The sequence below is a fragment of the Bos indicus genome, chromosome 10 (genome assembly GCF_029378745.1).
Source record: "Bos indicus isolate NIAB-ARS_2022 breed Sahiwal x Tharparkar chromosome 10, NIAB-ARS_B.indTharparkar_mat_pri_1.0, whole genome shotgun sequence".
NCBI classification, from domain to species: Eukaryota; Metazoa; Chordata; class Mammalia; order Artiodactyla; family Bovidae; genus Bos; species Bos indicus.
In genome coordinates, this window is record NC_091769.1 from 29,186,787 (window position 1) to 29,205,669 (window position 18,883).

General features: G+C 45.6%; 1 protein-coding gene across 8 annotated transcripts in view; it reads right to left on the minus strand.

The window, feature by feature from the left end:
• Positions 1–18,219, minus strand: part of RYR3 (ryanodine receptor 3) — a 559,072-nt gene extending 540,853 nt beyond the window's left edge. For 6 of the 8 annotated variants that reach the window (XM_070797211.1, XM_070797214.1, XM_070797210.1 and 3 more), the window contains exon 1: positions 17,937–18,215. In XM_070797211.1, the coding sequence (XP_070653312.1) occupies positions 17,937–17,987 (51 nt within the window). In that variant the 5' untranslated portion in view covers positions 17,988–18,215. Of the gene's footprint in view, positions 1–17,936 lie in introns of all 8 variants that reach the window. The other 2 variants (XM_070797215.1, XM_070797216.1) reach the window with 2 other exon arrangements.
• Positions 18,220–18,883: the final 664 nt, after the last annotated feature.

Sequence of the window (18,883 nt, forward strand, 5' to 3'; positions counted from 1 at the left end):
GGGCTGCCATCTATGGAGTTGCACAGAGTCGGACACGACTGAAGCGACTTAGAAGCAGCAGCAGTCCATAAAGGGACAACTGGATTCTCAAAGTATCAGATATACAACTGTGAACTGAAGAAATCAGTAGAAAAGAGTACCCTTACATAAGCTGGATCTATATGTTCTACTCTACCAAAGCTATGTAATAGTGAATTACCATAAGCATATATCTTCAGATCTTCAGAACCAATTGTATTTATGATAGGTTGTTCTCCATTACCCAAAGAATTAAGGTCAGATCATCTTGATTTGCTCTCAAAATAGTCTTCCACTATCGTTGTTGTTGTTCAGTCACTATGTTGTGTCCAACTCTTTGTGACCCCATGAACGCCAGGTTTCCCTGTCCTCCACTATCTGCAGGAGTTTGCTCAGATTCATGTTCTTTGAGTCAGTGATGCTATCTAACCATCCCATCCTTTGCCGCCCTTTTCTCCTTTTGCCTTCAATCTTTCCTAGCATCAGGGTCTTTTCCAGTGAGCTGGCTTTTCACATCAGATGGCCAAAGTATTGGAGCTTCAGCTTCAGCATCAGTCCTTCCAATGAATAGTCAGGGTTGATTTCCTTTAGGATTGACTGGTTTGATCTCCTTGCAGTCCAAGGGACTCTCAAAAGTCTTCTCCAGCACCACAATTCAAAGACATCAATTCTTTAGCACTCAGCCTTCTTTATGGTCCAACTCCAACATACATTCCACTCTTATACGCCAGTAATCTTTCATGTACCCCCTCTACTCTACTCTTTGCTGGTAAGTCGCTTCAGTCGTGTCGGACTCTGTGTGACCCCATAGACGGCAGCCCACCAGGCTCCCCTGTCCCTGGGATTCTCCAGGCAAGAACACTGGAGTGGATTGCCATTTCCTTCTCCAATGAATGAAAGTGAAAAGTGAAAGTGAAGATGCTCAGTCGTGCCCGACTCTTAGCGACCCCATGGACTGCAGCCTACCAGGCTCCTCCATCCATGGGATTTTCCAGGCAAGAGTACTGGAGTGGGATGTCATTGCCTTCTCCGACTCTACTCTTTAGTGTTCTGTGAATGTGTAATATATTTTCACACCTCTGGGTGTTACTTGATGGTGATACTTCTGTCTGAAATGCACTTTTAACCCCATTTTCCGTTTACCAACACTTTATAGAATCCACCTGGTTCAAATACTCCCTCTCCTCAAATTTTTCCTGACTCTCTAGTCAAAATTAACCATTTAGGCTATATAACTTTTATCCTTGTCTTAATCTACTGTTAAAAACTTTAAGTTGCCTGAGGATAGGATTATGTATTTTGTTCCCCTTTACATCTTCTTCAAACTATTCATAGGGTTCTCAAGGCAAGAAAACTAAAGTGGTTTGCAATTTCCTTCTCCAGTGGACCATGTTTTGCCAGAGTGAAAAAGTTGGCTTAAAACTCAACATTCAAAAAGACTGAGATCGTGGCATCCAGTCCCATCACTTCATGGCAAACAGATGGCGAAACAATAGAAACAGTGACAGACTTTATTTTCTTGGGCTCCAAAATCACTGCAGATGGTGACTGCAGCCATGAAATTAAAAGACACTTGCTCCTTGGAAGAAAAGCTATGACAAACCTAGATAGCATATTAAAAAGCAGAGACATTACTTTACCAACAAAAGTCTATCTAGTCAAAGCTACGGTTTTTCCAGTGGTCATGTATGGATGTGAGAGTTGGACTATAAAGAAAACTGAGCGCAGAAGAATTGATGCTTTTGAACTGTGGTGTTGAAGAAGCCTCTTGAGAGCCCCTTGGACTGCAAGGAGATCAAACCAGTCAATCCTAAAAGAAATCAGTCCTGAATATTCATTGAAAGGACTGATGCTGAAGCTCCAATACTTTGGCCACCTGATGCAAAGAACTGACTCACTGGAAAAGACCCTGATGCTGGGAAAGATTGAAGGCAGGAGGAGAAGGGGATGACAAAGGATAAGATGGTTGGATGGCATCACTGACTCAATGGACATGAGTTTGAGCAGGCTCCAGGAGTTGGTGATGGACAGGGAAGCCTGGCACACTGCAGTCCATGGGGTCACAAAGAGTCAGACACAACTGAGAAACTGAAGTCTTCTTCAGTTCCTAGCACGTCTCTTTCACACAGTAAGTACTCAAAAAATGCTTTTTGGACGGATGGATAGATGGATGATGAATGAATAACACATAGCATCTCAGTTTCCTAACATAAAAATTAATAGATGATTTCCAAGGGACATTAACTAGCTATAAATGTCTTAGGATTCTTTTAGAAAGCTATTAGTTCTCATTTAGCTCAGTAGACACTGAGCGGGGGGTAAAAAAAATCTCATTAGATTCACACAAGAAAGAAACAGGAGCCTCACCAGAGTCTTACTCAGGATCCTACAGGAAGAAATCTCAGAAAAGGGTCTAGAAGAACCTCTAGGTTCTAAAGGAGGGCTAGTACTTGGAGGAAATAGAAATAGTGGTAGCATAAAAGTAGAAACAAGCTGAGCAAAAAGCAATGTAGGAAAGGACATTTCAAAGCCGAACAAAAATAAATCTTGAATTAGCAACACCTTAAACTACTAGTAAAACACTTCCTTTCATCTGTAGATATGAATGGTGGCTAAGTTTTACTTCAAATCTGCATGTGCAGTGAACATGCCTCTTCCAGTGGAGGATGCTGCTATATGCTGTTGCTAGTGCTCGAGAATCTCATGGAAATAAAGGGCCTATACAGAAGGGTTAATGGTTTCTATCTTGTACAGATTAAAGACTGTGAAAGCACATAAAAATCTTTCCCAAAGTAGACTGACATCAGAACAGCCTTCAGCTACTCAAATAAGCATCAGTTTACAAACATCTAGAAACACAAATAGTATAAAAATGTCAGTAGTCATCAAACTGATATCAATGATATGTAGCGCAGACATATGTTCCATACATATGGAATTGCCCCATATTCATTTTCTCTTTCCATAAGGACCTAGAAATGTCCCATGCGTGTTTAATTCTGAGAGGCAGGCAAACATATATGTGATCCAGAGCCATTCTCATTTCCCATTTTTTTATAAGCTGATTCGTGTAAGTATTAAGGTCAGAAAGTGAGACATTAGTCCTCATATCCCCAAGCCTGGATTATTCCATTATATGATTGGGATTTTTATCTTCATGGTAAACCACATTTCACTTGCTTCAATGTCACCAACTATAAGGGCACAGAGAGGGGAAGAGAACAGGGAAATCAGGCCGTGAGAACACAGTAAGGTAGGGACATGGACTGGAAGACCAGCATGTGAGAATGTGTTCACTATCTTAACAACTGTTCTTGGAGACCTACTATGTGCCAAGCACCATCCTTAGTACTGAAAATCTAACAAAGGAAAAAAGATAAAATTCTGACCCTCGAGTAGTAGGAGATTAAATAAATAAAATAAGTAGTATGCTAGACGCTGGTAAGTGTGAAAGGTGAAGAAAAATCAGCAGTAAGAAAAGACAGTTAACATAAAAGTCACTCAATTGCAAACACTGAGTTCCATCTAAGATACTGACATTTACAAAATAAATTGGGATGAAAATTATGAAGTTAATGATGCTTGGCCTCTCTGCTCCTTATCCTTATCCTTTAGGTGCTATTTACTTTTTTTAAACATACCTTCTCTTTATTCCCCTAGGAGATTCCGGGTAACCAACTGTGGAATTGAAACTGCCAGTGTCCTGGTGACCATTCTTTTTCTTTCAGCCCCACGTGCTATATTACGAGATCAGTATTTTATTTCTAGATAATCTGATAATCCAAGAGGAAGCATAGCAACATCTAAAGCCACTCCCCTATCCTCAGACAATATGTTTGTTGTTGTTTAGTTGCTAAGTTGTGTCCAACTCTTTTGTGACCCCATGGAAAGTAGCCTACTAGGCTCCTCTGTCCATGGGATTTCCCATTCAAGAATACTGGAGCAGATTGCCATTTCCTTCCCCAGGGGAATCTTCCTGACCCAGGGATAGAACCCACATCATCTGCATCGGTATGGAGATTCTTTACCACTAAGCCACCAGGTAAGCCCAAACTATAGAGACAATGCCTTAAGCTAAAGGAGTTTCTTGAACATCAGGAATTTCATGCACCTTGTCACACAGTGAGAGAGAAGTCTCGGGCAAAGGGGCCTCTCTTCCCCAATGACATACTTAACCTATGGGCTAAAGAGAGGTTAACCCTAAATCTTTTTAACCCTAAAACCCCAATAAACCTACTTTTAATTTTTATTTGATTTCAAGAGTTTAAATGTACTCTGTGAGACATTTGCCTTCCGATTTGTATTCTGGGGGCCCTGCCAGGACGTGAACATGAGTGATATGCACTGAGCACAACCAGGGACCAGAGCAGAGCCTGGGGATCAGTACCTGCATCTGTCATCACCTAATAAGCATCCGGAGAAGGTAATGGCACCCCACTCCACTACTCTTGCCTGGAAAATCCCATGGACAGAGGAGTCTGGTGGGCTACAGTCCATGGGGTCATGAAAAGTCAGACACGACTTCACTTTCACTTTTCACTTTCATGCACTGGAGAAGGAAATGGCAATCCACTCCAGTGTTCTTGCCTGGAGAATCCCAGGGATGGGGGAGTCTGGTGGGTTGCCATCTATGGGGTCACACAGAGTCGGACACAACTGAAGCGACTTAGCAGCAGCAATAAGCATCCAGGAGTCAGGCCCAGGTTCCTGTTCTTCGTTAAAAGCACGATTTGGGACTGCAACCTTCATGAGTGCAGAAAACCAAGGAGGAACATGTGCACGCCCACAGGATTTCAGTTGGCGGAGGCTTCTAGGGAGCAGGTGGGAGAGCTATTTAGATTTTTTTCCAATTAATTGAGTTAGAAATTGTAGTAAATAAACAGTTTTAAGTACATTTTCTACCCTCTAAACAGTTCCCATATCATTGAAGAGCAGCTGCTTCAGGATCCCAGGTGGCTCATAGAAGCACAGGCTGGGCATGGGAGCTGGGGACCTGGCAAAGGGAATCCCCAGCCACTGTGGGGGAGGACCTACCATGAGAATCTGTATCCTATCACATCACATATATTGTAGCAGAGGAGGACATAGGCACAGCATGAGATACTGTGCTCACTCAGTTCAGTTCAGTTCAGTCCCTCAGTCGTGTCCAACTCTTTGCGACCCCATGAATTGCAGCACGCCAGGCCTCCCTGTCCATCACCAACTCCCGGAGTTCACTCAAACTCACATCCATCGAGTCAGTGATGCCACCCAGCCATCTCATCCTCTGTCGTCCCCTTTTCCACCTGCCCCCAATCCTTCCCAGCATCAGAGTCTTTTCCAATGAGTCAACTCTTCGCATGAGGTGGCCAAAGTGCTGGAGTTTCAGCTTTGGCATCATTCCTTCCAAAGAAATCCCAGGGCTGATCTCCTTTAGAATAGACTGGTTGGATCTCCTTGCAGTCCAAGGGACTCTCAAGAGTCTTCTCCAACACCACAGTTCAAAAGCATCAATTCTTCGGTGCTCAGCCTTCTTCACAGTCCAACTCTCACATCCATACATGACCACTGGAAAAACCATAGCCTTGGCTAGACGGACCTTTGTTGGTAAAGTAATGCCTCTGCTTTTGAATATGCTATCTAGGTTGGTCATAACTTTCCTTCCAAGGAGTAAGCGTCTTTTAATTTCATAGCTGCAGTCACCATCTGCAGTGATTTTGGAGCCCCCCAAAATAAAGTCTGACACTGTTTCCACTGTTTCCCCATCTATTTCCCATGAGGTGATGGGACCAGATGCCATGATCTTCTGTGCTCATTACAGCTATACAAACGTTACCACCCTCAATGATCTCAACAGTTACATGAAAAGTTATCAATATGTGCATTTGAGAGATGAGGAAACTATCAGGATCTTATATTGTGCAAACGATCAATCCAAAATTCACACTCAGATTTGTTTGACCTGCAGCTCTTAAACTCTCTTATCAAGGACGATATACAACGATGGTGTTGACACTGATGTTAATGAAGGTAATGGTGATCTGAAAACGGTAGTAGTGCTAGAAAAACCATCAACAGAAGAACTGTTAATAACAGGAGAGCTAAGACATGCAATTTTTAAAAATGGTCTTGCTAGGCAACATTTATACTAATTATAGTCATTTATGTGAATCGTGTACAATTATGCCTAATTATAAGTCACCACAATATTTATGTACAAAAATAAATATGTCAGAATAACTTTGATCTAAAATGGATTTGATTATAATAGTCACCTCTCTATATATGTAATCAGACTTCACTGTTGCCCAGGTTCTAACATGCACGTGTGACATCTTGACAGCATTTTATATTCTGCAAAAGATGCTGTCTGAGGACATTCTCAAGCACCAGACATTATCAAGTATTGGGAGGAAACAGGCAACTAATAATAACAAAATAGGGTATGGCTCTGGAGAATCTCAGGGTGTGATCATTTCATCCTGACCTCTGCCATGAATTATGATAGTCATAATTCTATAGATTAGGAAACTGAGGCTAGATTCAATGAAATAGCTCATCCATAGACTTTAGTTTTCTATTCACAACTAAAAAAGTGAAATTTATTGCTAGTGAAACACCCAGATTCAGTAACCCCACCCCCAAAAAATCTCTTTTCTTCAAAGAAATCAAAAGCCCACCCATTCTCTATTAGTTGGAGGAAATCTCATTTTAATTGTTTAAAGCATAATTTCTCATCTACTGAGCCCAATCATTTTGGTTGTTGGAACCAGCTTTATGAATGAAAATAAAGAGCCCACTGGGGGTTAAAACCTAATCAAAAACAAGAAACCATCAGCTAGCCCACGTGCCTGCTGCTGCTGCTTGGTCACTTCAGTCATGTCCGACTTTGTGCGACCCCATAGATGGCAGCCCACCAGGCTCCCCCATCCCTGGGATTAGACTCCCATTATACCTGCCACACCTCAAGGGCCAGAGAGATTTAACTAGGTAAACATCTACCCTCATCCAGGGAAGGGAAAATTTCTAATAAAGATTAAATAACCAACATTATCCAACTTAATTCCACAGAAAGCAAAGAAGAAATAATGGCAATAATGTTTGGTAGGGAAGGAGCTAGGTAAAAACCAGAAGCTTGGGCCACTGCCTGCATCAGGACCCCTCAGGATAGAGAGCTCTAAAGCAAGTATCAAGGTTTATGTTAGGTTCAGACTTTGCAGCCGCAGACATGAGAGGGCATCAGGTAAGGTGCATAGCTGATCTTTATAGTAGGATGACTGCATTGCTGAAAATACAGAAAATTTCCTGAAAAGCAAATTCCTATATTTAAGACATAGGTTGAGAAAAGTCTCGCCAAACCAAGGACAATGAGTTGCTTGTGTTTAGGATTTTGCAAACCACTTTGTCCATCCACTCTTACAGATAATCAAAAATTGCCAGAGGATGAATCAGTTAGCATTTGCATCAAGAGGTTGTGTGAAGCAGATACTCTGAGAACTGACCTTTCAGTCTGTGCACTTGGGGCCATGTACATCCCCAGCTCATTTTCATTCACAAGGCCTGGTCATATTATACTTAAGCAGAATGTCAGCAATCCAGACCATGGAATAATCCCAAGGTACGGTCCCTTTGTACTTTCCAACTCTAAAATGGATGTGCAATGACATTTGGAGTAGCTAATGTGACTAAGGTCAATGTTTTACACTGATTGTTGAGACAATATTAATAGCTAATATTTATTGGGGACTTAGTATATGCCAGGCACTCTTCCAAGTACCTTACATGGATTAACTCATTTAATCCTCACATCAGCCCTTGGAGACACACACTATTACTACTCTCATTTAACCCATGTGGAAATAGGTACAGATGTTAAGAAACGTCCTTAAGGTCGTAGATTTTAATAAGAAAATTTCTGGACCACTGAAGTAGGGGAAAGTTAAATTGTTATAAATGCATCTGAAGTGACTGATATCTTTGTTACCTCAAAAGCAAACTGAGCCCCCTCTTGACCTTCAGCTGTTAGAGGTGTGGTACATTAAGATGTCTTACTCATCTATGCAACTCCCGGTCACTTGTCAGGGCCAGGCTGGTCAATAAATGTTGAATGAATACCCTGCTTACCTTATATTTCACAATATCTATATCTATGTGACAACTTTAAAGGGTATTTAAAGGCTAGAACAATCTGCATTCATTTTGAGGATCAAGTCTATCATTTATTAAGCCTACTAATCTGTCTGCCTGCCAATCTCTCCTATACACTGTGACAGATGATACATTGTCTTTTATGTTGACATTTTCATCCAAGGACCTTGACGTGCATTGTGAACCTGATCCTACTCATAAAAATATTCATGCATTCCAGGGAGCACATTCGCTCAGAATCTAAAGGTGTGTCCACGGCTGCAAACTAACTGGCAGACAGCTCAGGATCCCGCTGCAGATGTGTTTTGCTTGGCTGGCAGTGTTTAAAATTTTTATTTGAATGTGTAGATCAGGCCTGCCTTTCTTTGCAAATAAAGCTAGATTCACACATTTTGTTACCTGAAAGTGAAAGGGTCAGTAGCTCAGTCGTGCCCGACTCTTTGCAATCCCATGTACTGCAGCCTGCCAGGCTCCTCTGGCCATTGAATCCTCCAGGCAAGAATACTGGAGTGGGTTACCATTTTCATTACCTGCCTGGACCCAAAAGTGTTTAAAAGTGAGTCCTCCAATCTACTGGTACCCAGGGATTTGGAGTAGACTGAATAGAGACCTCTGTGCTCCTAAAATTTATAATCTATAGTCAGCTCTTCAGGTGGATAGAAAACTTTTCATGCAATGAGGCCACTAAATATCCTTTATTTCAAATGACTCCTTCCATATACACATATCTAATTCTCCTAGAAGAGACTCAGGATCACCTCACTCCTATTTTCAAAGCATCCCTGAGATACACTCATTATGGCCACATCTTCAGAAATGGATAAACTACAACCCAGGGAAGGACAGACAATCCTACAGGTATCCAGTGATGGAATGCCCCAGAATAAAGCAAATGCTTTCACTCCGAGTTTACCCACTAGACTGGAATGTTCTCTGTTACATTTTTCATCTTAAAACCCCTCTTGTGAAGAAATGAGATTTATTCAAGACATCACCATGGTTTATTCTTGGACTCCTCTTTGCCAGACACCCTGGAGAGAAGAGAGGCTGACTTGGAGGTGGACCACTGCAGTAGTAGAGAATAACAGCCACATGTCCTGTATGATAGAGATGATGGGGCTTAGGAGGGGCTCACAGTCCTCCAGGACTGCTTGCTCTCTTTCGATATGACCTCTTGGATTCAGCTTTTGAATCAATGTGAAGCTGCGGCCAACCAGATCTCTCACCGCCTCAGTGTTATTTACAGTCTGGATCTGGTCCATGGTGTGGAGTACAGCAGTGTCAATCAATACTTCTTACACTGTAGACATTTACGTGCCATTGATGGAGAACTTTCCATTTCTTCCTGTAGTCCCACTGACTAGCTCTCTCTGCTCAGGCCCATTAGAGAACTCAGCTGTGAAATTATCAGGGAGTAAATGCCAGGCCTTATCACTGGTGTGTACCTTCCAGTAAGAGCCTTCCCTATTTGCTCCACTGGAGGATAGGTGGCTTTCCTTGGCATTCTTTTTTGCTGCAGGATTGTTCTAATTGTCTCTGGATTGGTCTCAGGGACTCTGGAGCATTTGTTTGGGATAACGATGAGCAACACATCACCAAACATGATAAATGACAATGGAGTTTTGTGGCTTGAACTCTTTCCTTCTTCAAGAAAGCACTGCCTTAGTGCTCAATTTGCCGTAGAGTCACCTTATTGTATAACAATCAGAGTCCGTCTTTTTCTAACTGTTGTCTCTCATTCGGAATTATCTAAAACAAAGTATTAAGTAGCACCAATCCTGGCTGTAAACAGTGATCCTACTAATGCCTGAAATGAGGTTGGTTACTTTCTTCTATGTAGCTCAAGGATTCCTCACCTCTGATCAAAAGTCACATGCAAATAAAGATGGGGGTATCTGTGCCACCACCCCCACAGGCCAGACTTCTATGCCCTGATGCTTCTTCTGCCTACTCAGGGTTCCCCAAGAACCAGTGAAGTGCTTCACCTAGGCTTGCCCCACTTAGGAGTTCTCCCAGGTGTTCTCAGGTGACAGCAATCCAATTCCTAGTGCTTCAGAAACTGGCTCTGCTCAGCTGTTAATGATGCTAATCACTGATGGTACCCACTGAGCTAACAATTTCGCATTTCTATCTTTTGATAGAGGGAATTTCTTGAGTCATTGCCTTATCCCAAAGGCAGACCAAGGAGAACTACAGCCCTATGGGTAACACTGACACCAACTCAGATTTCCGTTCCTACACTTCCCTGAAAGCTATGCTGCCTTGCTCATCACATGGGTTTGTTCCTATGGCATAAAATCACACATAAACTCAGTAGAAAACTGCTGATGGTGCTTAAGGTTCTGCACAGGGGCAGCTGCTCCGTCTCTGGAGTTCTCTCCTGCCTCCTCTGCTCTCTGAACAGTAAGCAGCAGCAAGCAGCTGCCACCCTTGAGGGGATGGCTCCTGTTGAGTGAAATTTCTGAATCTCTTTGGGATCTGATTTTAGGATATAATGTTTGTTGTCCTTCTTGGGCACTGGGCCCAGTAAAGTAAGACCTCTTCAAATAGTCAAGCCTGAACGGGGGCTGGGAGCTTTCCTGGTGGCTCAGTGGTACAGAAACTGCCTGCCAATGCAGGAGACACAGGTTGGATCCCTGTTCCGGGAAGATCCCATGTGCCATGGAGCAACTAGGCCTGTGCGCCACAATTATTGAGCCCGCACTTGAGAGCCCATGAGCCACAACTACTGAAGCCCACATGCCCTAGAGCCTGTTCTCTGCAACAAGAGAAGCTACCGCAATGAGAAGCTGCCCACTGCAACTAGAGATTAGCCCCCGCAGCAACTAAGATCGAGCATAACCATAAATAAATAAAATTGTGAATGGGGCTGCAAGACCTGTAACCAATGAGAGGAGTTCGCTGCCTAAGGAGATGGAAGGTGAAAATGAAGAAAGAGCCAACAAAGAGAAAATCAGGGCCTCATGCCTCAGTGTCTCCTACTTGTATGACCGTGTCCAGCCTAAAAGGGCAGTAGCCCTGAGCATTCCTGTGGAGTCAGCAAGTGCTCTGAGCTAGCCAAGGGAAGCAGTGCATGTGAGGAGAGGAAGCACAGCTCTTGTATTTTTGAACACTGCATCATTGGTCTCAGAGCTGATCTGAACTTTGTTTTCTAATAATCAGGAATCAGAAATGACAGAGGAGGGAAAAAACAAGCTTGGCACCTCCCAAGGCCTATCCCCATGGCAGGATCAGGACTAAGGCGCCAGCACTTTTCATTCCCTGAGTTGAAGAGGTGCTATAACGGCAAAACTCACTGAAGCACAGGAAGATGCAGTGACTGGAAATGTCTTTGTCCCTAAAATACCCCACTGGCTTTTAAACAGGGAGAGGACTGAGAGGATGCCAGCCCAAGGACCCGACGTGGCTCCCTGGGGAGATTTGGTGCCCTGCAGCCTCAGCATTGGCTGGGATCCTGCCATAAAAGCATCTGCTTCCTCCAGGTGCGGCCAAAAAGGAACTCTTCAAAGGTCCTGACTCTCCAAACAGACGTGACTGAAGCAGCAAAATCTCTAGGAGGAAAATCAGGGTTGGCTTTAGAGAAAAGCTGGTCCCAATGCTCTGGGGAAGGGGCTCATAAAAGCAATGAGAGGGACAGCTTTGAAAGGAAGATATTCAGTGAGAAAGGGATTCAATAAGGAAAGGTGGTCCAACAAGAAATCATAGCGTTGGTAATTTTCTGGGAAGACAAAAAATAACTCTGAATGTTCTGTTTGGTGGCTGGAATCCTGGGTGGGGGGTGGGGGGGTACTTTTTGAAGGTTCTAGCACCAAGTAACCTGCCTTCTCAATCAAGTCTTTCGGTCAAATAGCTTGAGAGAAGCTGATGTTGGTTTTAGTCAAGTAATTTCCCAGATATGCTGCAGGTGAACCAACACTGGAGCCCACTTAACAACTCTGGGATGAAGGGGAAGCCCTGTGGCAGAGAGCACGTCAGATGAAGGGAAATGTGCTTTTCAACAAGACCCAGTCACATGTAGGGTTGATTTTTCTCGTGCAAGAGAAACACAGCAATAACACCTGACGAAATACACCCTCTTCGCTCCTTTGAAGTACTGTTGAAAGACCACTGCCACTCGTGACTCTTCTGTGAAGCAATTAAAGCAGGTTCTACCTCCAGACAGAGAGGAAAACCTTCATTTTCTTAAGGGACTCATTCAAGGTCACACTGAGCTAGGGACAGAAACAAGAATTCCTGCCTCCAGTTTAATTCTTTTTATTACATCATTCCACCTCTACTGGATAAATTTCGTAAGAAGGGTAGCTTAAAGACAGAGCTAATAAAGAAGGGTTTATATGGATGTGGGATTGTAGGAAATGAACCAGAATGCTGGTTTCTGAAGACATTCCTGGGCCCACACAAGAGATGAGGGAGAATCAAGCAGGAGGATGCAGGTCAATTAGAAAATGATGGAGCCAGTTGTTTCTAAACTCAACATTCTTTAATCTGTAAGGTAGAGTCAAATGATGAAATGAATAATCCTTCCCAGGAAGCAGTGAAAACAGGTGATCACAAAAAAAGCAACAGAAGCAAATAAACACAGATACTCATAATAAAATCTATTTAATAATACAAATCCTTAAAAAATAATTACTAGGGTATTTCACTCTCCAGATAAATTCCTCTCACCCTTTCTTTTTCAACATTTTCCCCCTCAGATCGACCCTAAGGAACTCAGCAATATATTTGTATTTCCTCTAATTCAGTATTGGAAAGGAAACAAAGAACTGTTTTAAAAAATGCATTTCACTGACGTGTCCTCGTCCTGCTTGACAATCATATTCACATAAAAAAAATTATGCCAACATCAGACACACCTCAGTCAACTGCCCACCTGCTCTGGTCTCACTCTTCCTACACTGGGCTAAAATGCATTCCAATATTTCCAATTTCACAGTTATCATCGCCTCATTCTCTGGAACTCGATGGCTCACAATCCCTCAGGACAACCCTGGTCAGGACAATCAGTGCCTCGAGGTAGAAGCTACCACCACCCCGCCACCCCCAGTGCAGATGTGACCTTTCTAACACAAGTCAATTTCTGTGAGAAGGACCTGGCTTTCTTTTTTGTCCACCTGGGCCATTTCCCTGGAAAGGAGGGGATATTGGATGTCCAGCTATTCTGCTACAGCTCCTTAATAAGATCAGCTTCCCAAAGTCAAAGGAAAAGAGACCAAGAAGGTGGGAAGTGATGTTGGGAGATCCAGAGTAGGGGGACATTCTGCATTTTGCCATTTTAACCGTCAAACCTGATTCTACAGGACAGCCCAGCCCTGCTTTCCAGCCACATATGCCTGGTACTGGGTCTGCATTCTGGCACTGCCTCCATCACCACACACTGTTGTTCCAAGCCGCTGTGCTTGAAGAAGTCACTGGTGTCCTCCTCCTCCCCCCTGCCTCCGTGAGAAAAGTGATCAAAGGCACGGCATTGGCAACATGCCGCTGTTATGTAATCAGACTCAGCTGAGGGCAGAACCAAGCAGGAATCTATATACCGTGGAGGCCAAGTTCACTGTCATCCCAACCCGGGACTACTCCATTTTCTGGACCGACATGAGCTCACATTGTTGCTGCAGCTCAAATTTAGGGATTTGTCCTAGCCTTCCTCGAGGCTGGAACCCAAGACCACAGGAGCAGTCTCAATTCTCAGCCCAAGTGCCTTCTGTCACTTGAGAGCTGCAAATTTAGATGTAGGAGGACAACTTTCTATGAGGAGGGCTAAATGAGGCATCTACTTGACCAATTTTTAATGGAAACTAATAGAAATGAGTGTCTCTCTCATGCTGAGTTCTGTTTCAGTTAACTTTATTGTGGAGAGGGGGCTGGCAAAGAGAAGGCTATGACATTTTAAAAACAACTAGCTGAGGCCTGGAGGTTTTTCTTTCTCTCTTTTTCCAAGGATGCTGCAGTCCAAGGGGAAAAACAATGGGAGTGGGGAGGCGGAGAAACCATCTTCTCCCTGGCACTCTCAAAGCCTGACGCGGTGCCAGCCGCTCCACCAACTGTCTGGAGAGAAGGTAACTGTCACTCTTCTCACCGTAACTTCTTGCTTTCAGATCAGTGGCTGGCAGGTTTATCTGCTTCTGAGCAGCTTCGGAGCCGCGTCAGTGACACTGGCTACGTCAGCAAGAGCAATCGGAAGGGAGCATGATGCCACTGCCAGCAGAGGTGGGAGGGAAGATTGTAGCCTTCAAGAAAATTCTTAGGTCTGTTCGTGTGGCTGACTCGCTCACATTGACTTAGATGACTGCCACTGATTTCAGAAAGCCAGAAGGAAATAGGTATCTTTACACAGCCATTTTCGAGTTGGGGGTGCAGGAGGTTTTAGTTAGTAAAGGCTTACGCTTTCAAACCCCTTGTGTAGGACCTGCCTCCAACTTAGGAGAGGGTGGGCTTCAATCAGAGGATGGAGTCAAAGTGAACACCACCACCCAGCAAGTGCCTGAAGCCCCCGTCCACACGCCTCCAGTGATTACTGCAGTAATTCTGGCCCATTTCAGGTCACCCATAGTTCTAGCTGCTTTCATTTTTGTCGTTATGATAAATAGGGCACAGTGATCACCAAGGGTCCTTGACACAGCGCTATTCTATGATCTATTTTTTTTTAAGTAGGTTTAAAGGCATCTGTTCTTGGAGCAGCAACCCCTGAAGTTCATGGTTGCAAAGGTAGAATTCTATTTCATCGACTTCTGATTCAGGACTTTCTGGTTAAAAACAATGTTAAGGTGAAAAGACATAACATGACTAACACACAGTCCAAATGCTTTCAAAGATATTGTTTTGGGAAAAGAAAGAAACTCTAAGGTAAAGATAGGTGGGGAACTTTAAAATATGTTCTTTAGCCCAGTCTTGGTCAAAGGTGAAAAATTTCCACAGACAGCACAGCCCCATGATTCCTGATAGCCCTAAAAGCAGCAAGTTAAAGTCAAAATCTTGTATCAAAAACTCATGTTGATTAGATTTGAAGAAATAACTTTGCCTAATTCATGGATATGGAGACAGTGTCAGGGTTCAGAAAATGGCAGTTCTCATCTCAGTATATTCTTAAGATTATAAATAACCTCTGGAGTAATGCTCAAGGCCAGGCTCTAGCGGGAATTTAACATTATGGAATGACAATTATTAGTAACTTGCTGGGCAACGATGGCCAACGCACTGAATTTCCTATGCTTCCATTTCATCACCTATTCTGCCCCCAATAAGCTAAAGATGAGGAAGTTAAGCTGTTTCTCAGGTTTACTGAGGAACACATCTAAAGGTCATTATTTGAAGTAAAGGGATCAATACCACATTTGGAGTCACTAGCCTCATGGTCACTTGCAGGTCTGGATCAAAGCCATAACTGATACTCAGTACTTCTTCCGAGGTTCTTACCTTGGGACCTTGAACCCCATGGGAGGCCACAAATGGGCTTTAAAATGAACCCACCTGCTCTGATCTAGGGGCAGAACACCCACTGACACAAACAGTTTAAGAAGCATTGTCCTACAGTAAGCCTTGGTTACAGGTGTACCAAAAAAACAAACAAAAAAAAAACCAGCGACACTGCCTGATGGAGAGGAACAGTCTAGGAGGATGGTCACAGAAGCCAAAGGAAATACACAGCATCAGATCTCGAGAAAACCATCAGGACTTCACCTTGACCTTCTGGGTCATCTATCCATTCGGACTGAGCCTATCTGTCAGAATGGAATTTCTCCAATCAGCAATACCTGCTGCTGCTGCTGCTGCTAAGTTGCTTCAGTCGTGTCCGACTTTGTGCAGCCCCATAGATGGCAGCCCACCAGGCTCCTCTGTCCCTGGGATTCTCCAGGCAAGAACACGAGTGGGTTGCCATTTCCTTCTCCAATGCATGAAAGTGAAAAGTGAAAGTGAAGTCGCTCAGTCGTGCCCGACTCTTAGCGACCCCATGGACTGCAGCCCACCAGGCTCCTCCGTCCATGGCCAGAGTACTGGACTGGGGTGCCATTGCCTTCTCCGCAGCAATAGCTACAGGATCATTAATAATAAGCAGAAGAAATGACTGACTGAGGAAGGCAAAAGGCAGGAAGCACCTGGAGGAGCTGCCAACCATTCAATACCAAGAACACCTGTTGGAAGGAAAGCCTAAGGATTTCACAGGGCTTTGTTGGTGTGAAGGAACAGGCAGATTCACAGCAAAAAGGCTGTAAAGAGTGGTAAACATGAGGCTGTCTTGTTCAAAGTGTGAGAGCTGAGACTGAGGTCTGGGTCTGTGGATCAGAGTCAGGATGAAGAGATGGATAATTCTATAGTATCAAAAGGCAGTATCAAAGGGTAAGAAAGAAAAAAAGTGAAGTCACTCAGTCATGTCCGACTCTTTGCGACCCCATGGACTGTAGCCTACCAGGCTCCTCGGTCTGTGGGATTTTCCAGGCAAGGGTACTGGAGTGGGTTGCCATTTCCTTCTCCAGGACCAAAGGGTAGTACCAAAGGGTAGTAGGTCCCAAACAAGACCCAAGTCCCAGCCCCAAAAGAGAAACCATATTTGGAAGTAAAACTAAAGGGATTTGTAGGGAACACTCCAAGGAGAGGGGAATGGTGCAAAAGAAGGACAAGAGCTCAGTTGGGATCTTCAGAAACCAGGTTTGAAGGTGGCACTTAGAAAAAGAGGGAGAGAATTGGAAAGGATTCCAATTCCTGAGATCCAGGCAACAAATAAAATGCTCTAACACTTACAGAGCAACTTACAGCTTACAAAACATTAGGACATTCACTATCTCATTTAATCCTTATCACCCTGAAAAGCTGGTGTAATTTTCTTTATTTGACCCATGAGGAAACTGAGGCTAGGAAGGGTGGATTATGCGACTTGCTCAAGGTCACTTGGCGAAAGTCAGAGCTGGGACTGCATCCCAATGCTCCCACCCCTCCTGATTGTTATCCACTTGGAAAACCTTTATGTTAACTCCTAAGGGGCAAGGTTGATGTGATTACAAGGAACTCCACCCCCACCACTATCCCCGCCACTTGCCCTAAAATCTGGGGCGGAGCAGCGCCCCCCGGTGCCAGGGAGGGGACCCGAGTGACGCGGAGCCACAGCCCGGGGTTTCCCTGTCCTGCCGGGCTCTGAAGAGCGAACAGCAGAAACCACGGTTCTTACACTCGGAGCAGTCAAGTAACGCTCCAGCAGCAGCTGCTGGTTCGGGGCTTAAAGTGCGAGGGGCAGTGCTGGGCGAATTCCCTTCCAAGCGATCCTAGGTCCGGGACCCAGCCCGGGCACCGGCTTCTCCGTATCCCAAGCTCGCCCCTGCCCCACTGGTTCCTTCTGGCGGTTCTCCAGTGCGTTGAGGAGGCGACAGGAGCCTGGGGTGGAATATTGGGGTGAAAGAGCGGGTCGACTCTGGGGCAACAGTTTCCACTTCTGATCCTCCGGGTCAGAACCATGAGCAAACCCTGCCTGTAAGTTTGGGCATCAAAGGTTTCAGATCAACTAGCAAGTTGCCGGGAGAGCAGTAGAGGCGGGGGAAGATGGGGGTCTGGGGTGGGGGTGGCGATAGGGGAAAAACGGACAGGCAGGAAGAGATGCCCCTTCCCACGCAGCCCCCCTGCGGCCCCGCGGGTGGGTGGCCGGTCCGTCTCTGCAGCCCGCGGGTGCGGAGAACGCGCCGGGCATCGGGCACCGCGCATCGGGCACCGCGCATCGGGCACCTGGGCGCAGCGCAGCCCCTCCTCGCCCGGTTCCGCGCTCCTCCCCACCTGCCCGCCGCCTCGCCCCCGCCGCGAAGACTCACAGTCCGCAGAAACTGGATCTCGTCCTCGCCTCCTTCTCCCCCTTCGGCCATGGCTCCCGAGGCGTCGGCGGTGCCCCAACCTCCGGCGCCTCTGCTTCCACCGGCAGCCGCTCGGCGTGCGCCCGCAGCTGCTGCGCTCTTTCTCCTCCTCCTCCTCCTCCTTCTCCTCCTCCTCCTCCGGCTCCTGGCTCTGCCTCAGCAGCACCGAGCTAATCCCCGACCATATAGGGAGCTGGGCAACACTCCACTGCACTGCAGAGCGCCAACGCCAACCAAGCAGCCCGCCTACCCTCTCGCCTCTCGCCCCAGCCAAGTGCGCGGCGGCCACGGAGCCCGCGGACAGCGCAGCGCCTGGCGCACAGAGCGGGCGGGGGCGGCGCTGCGACCCGGGCGGGGGCAGTGGGGCCTCCCCCGCAACGCACCGCGCCGCTCTGCCAGCTCAGCGGAGACGTGCGCCCCGCGGCGACGAGAGAGTGCCCCTACCCTGCTCGGATTCGCAAACAAAGGCCAGTTGCTTAGCTCCAGCGTGCCCAGACTAGGCATCTACCCTCTCTCTTTGCCCACTCTGCCCTCGTGCATGTGTGTGTGTGTATGTGTGTGTATTGGGCTCCAATGCTTTGCTCCAACCTGAGTGCCTCGTTCGGACCCCCAGCCGCGGAAGGCTGAGAGAGGCGTGCCTGTGATCTTCTGATAGCAGAGAGCAAACGGTGCAATTAGGATGTCTGTCCATTCCTAACAAAGTTTGCCTTTGCCTTTGCTTGCATGGCCCTTTCTGAGAACCCCTTCTCCTCTGCAAAACCCAGTCAGTATGTTTTACCAAACTGCTTAATTATCCATTGTTGGTGGACGGAGTACCATCTCTCTGCACCTCAGAAACCTTCCAGGGATTCCCCCATTCCATCCACAGTTCAGAGGTTAGGTGGCATGAACTGGTTCTCTCTGCCTAC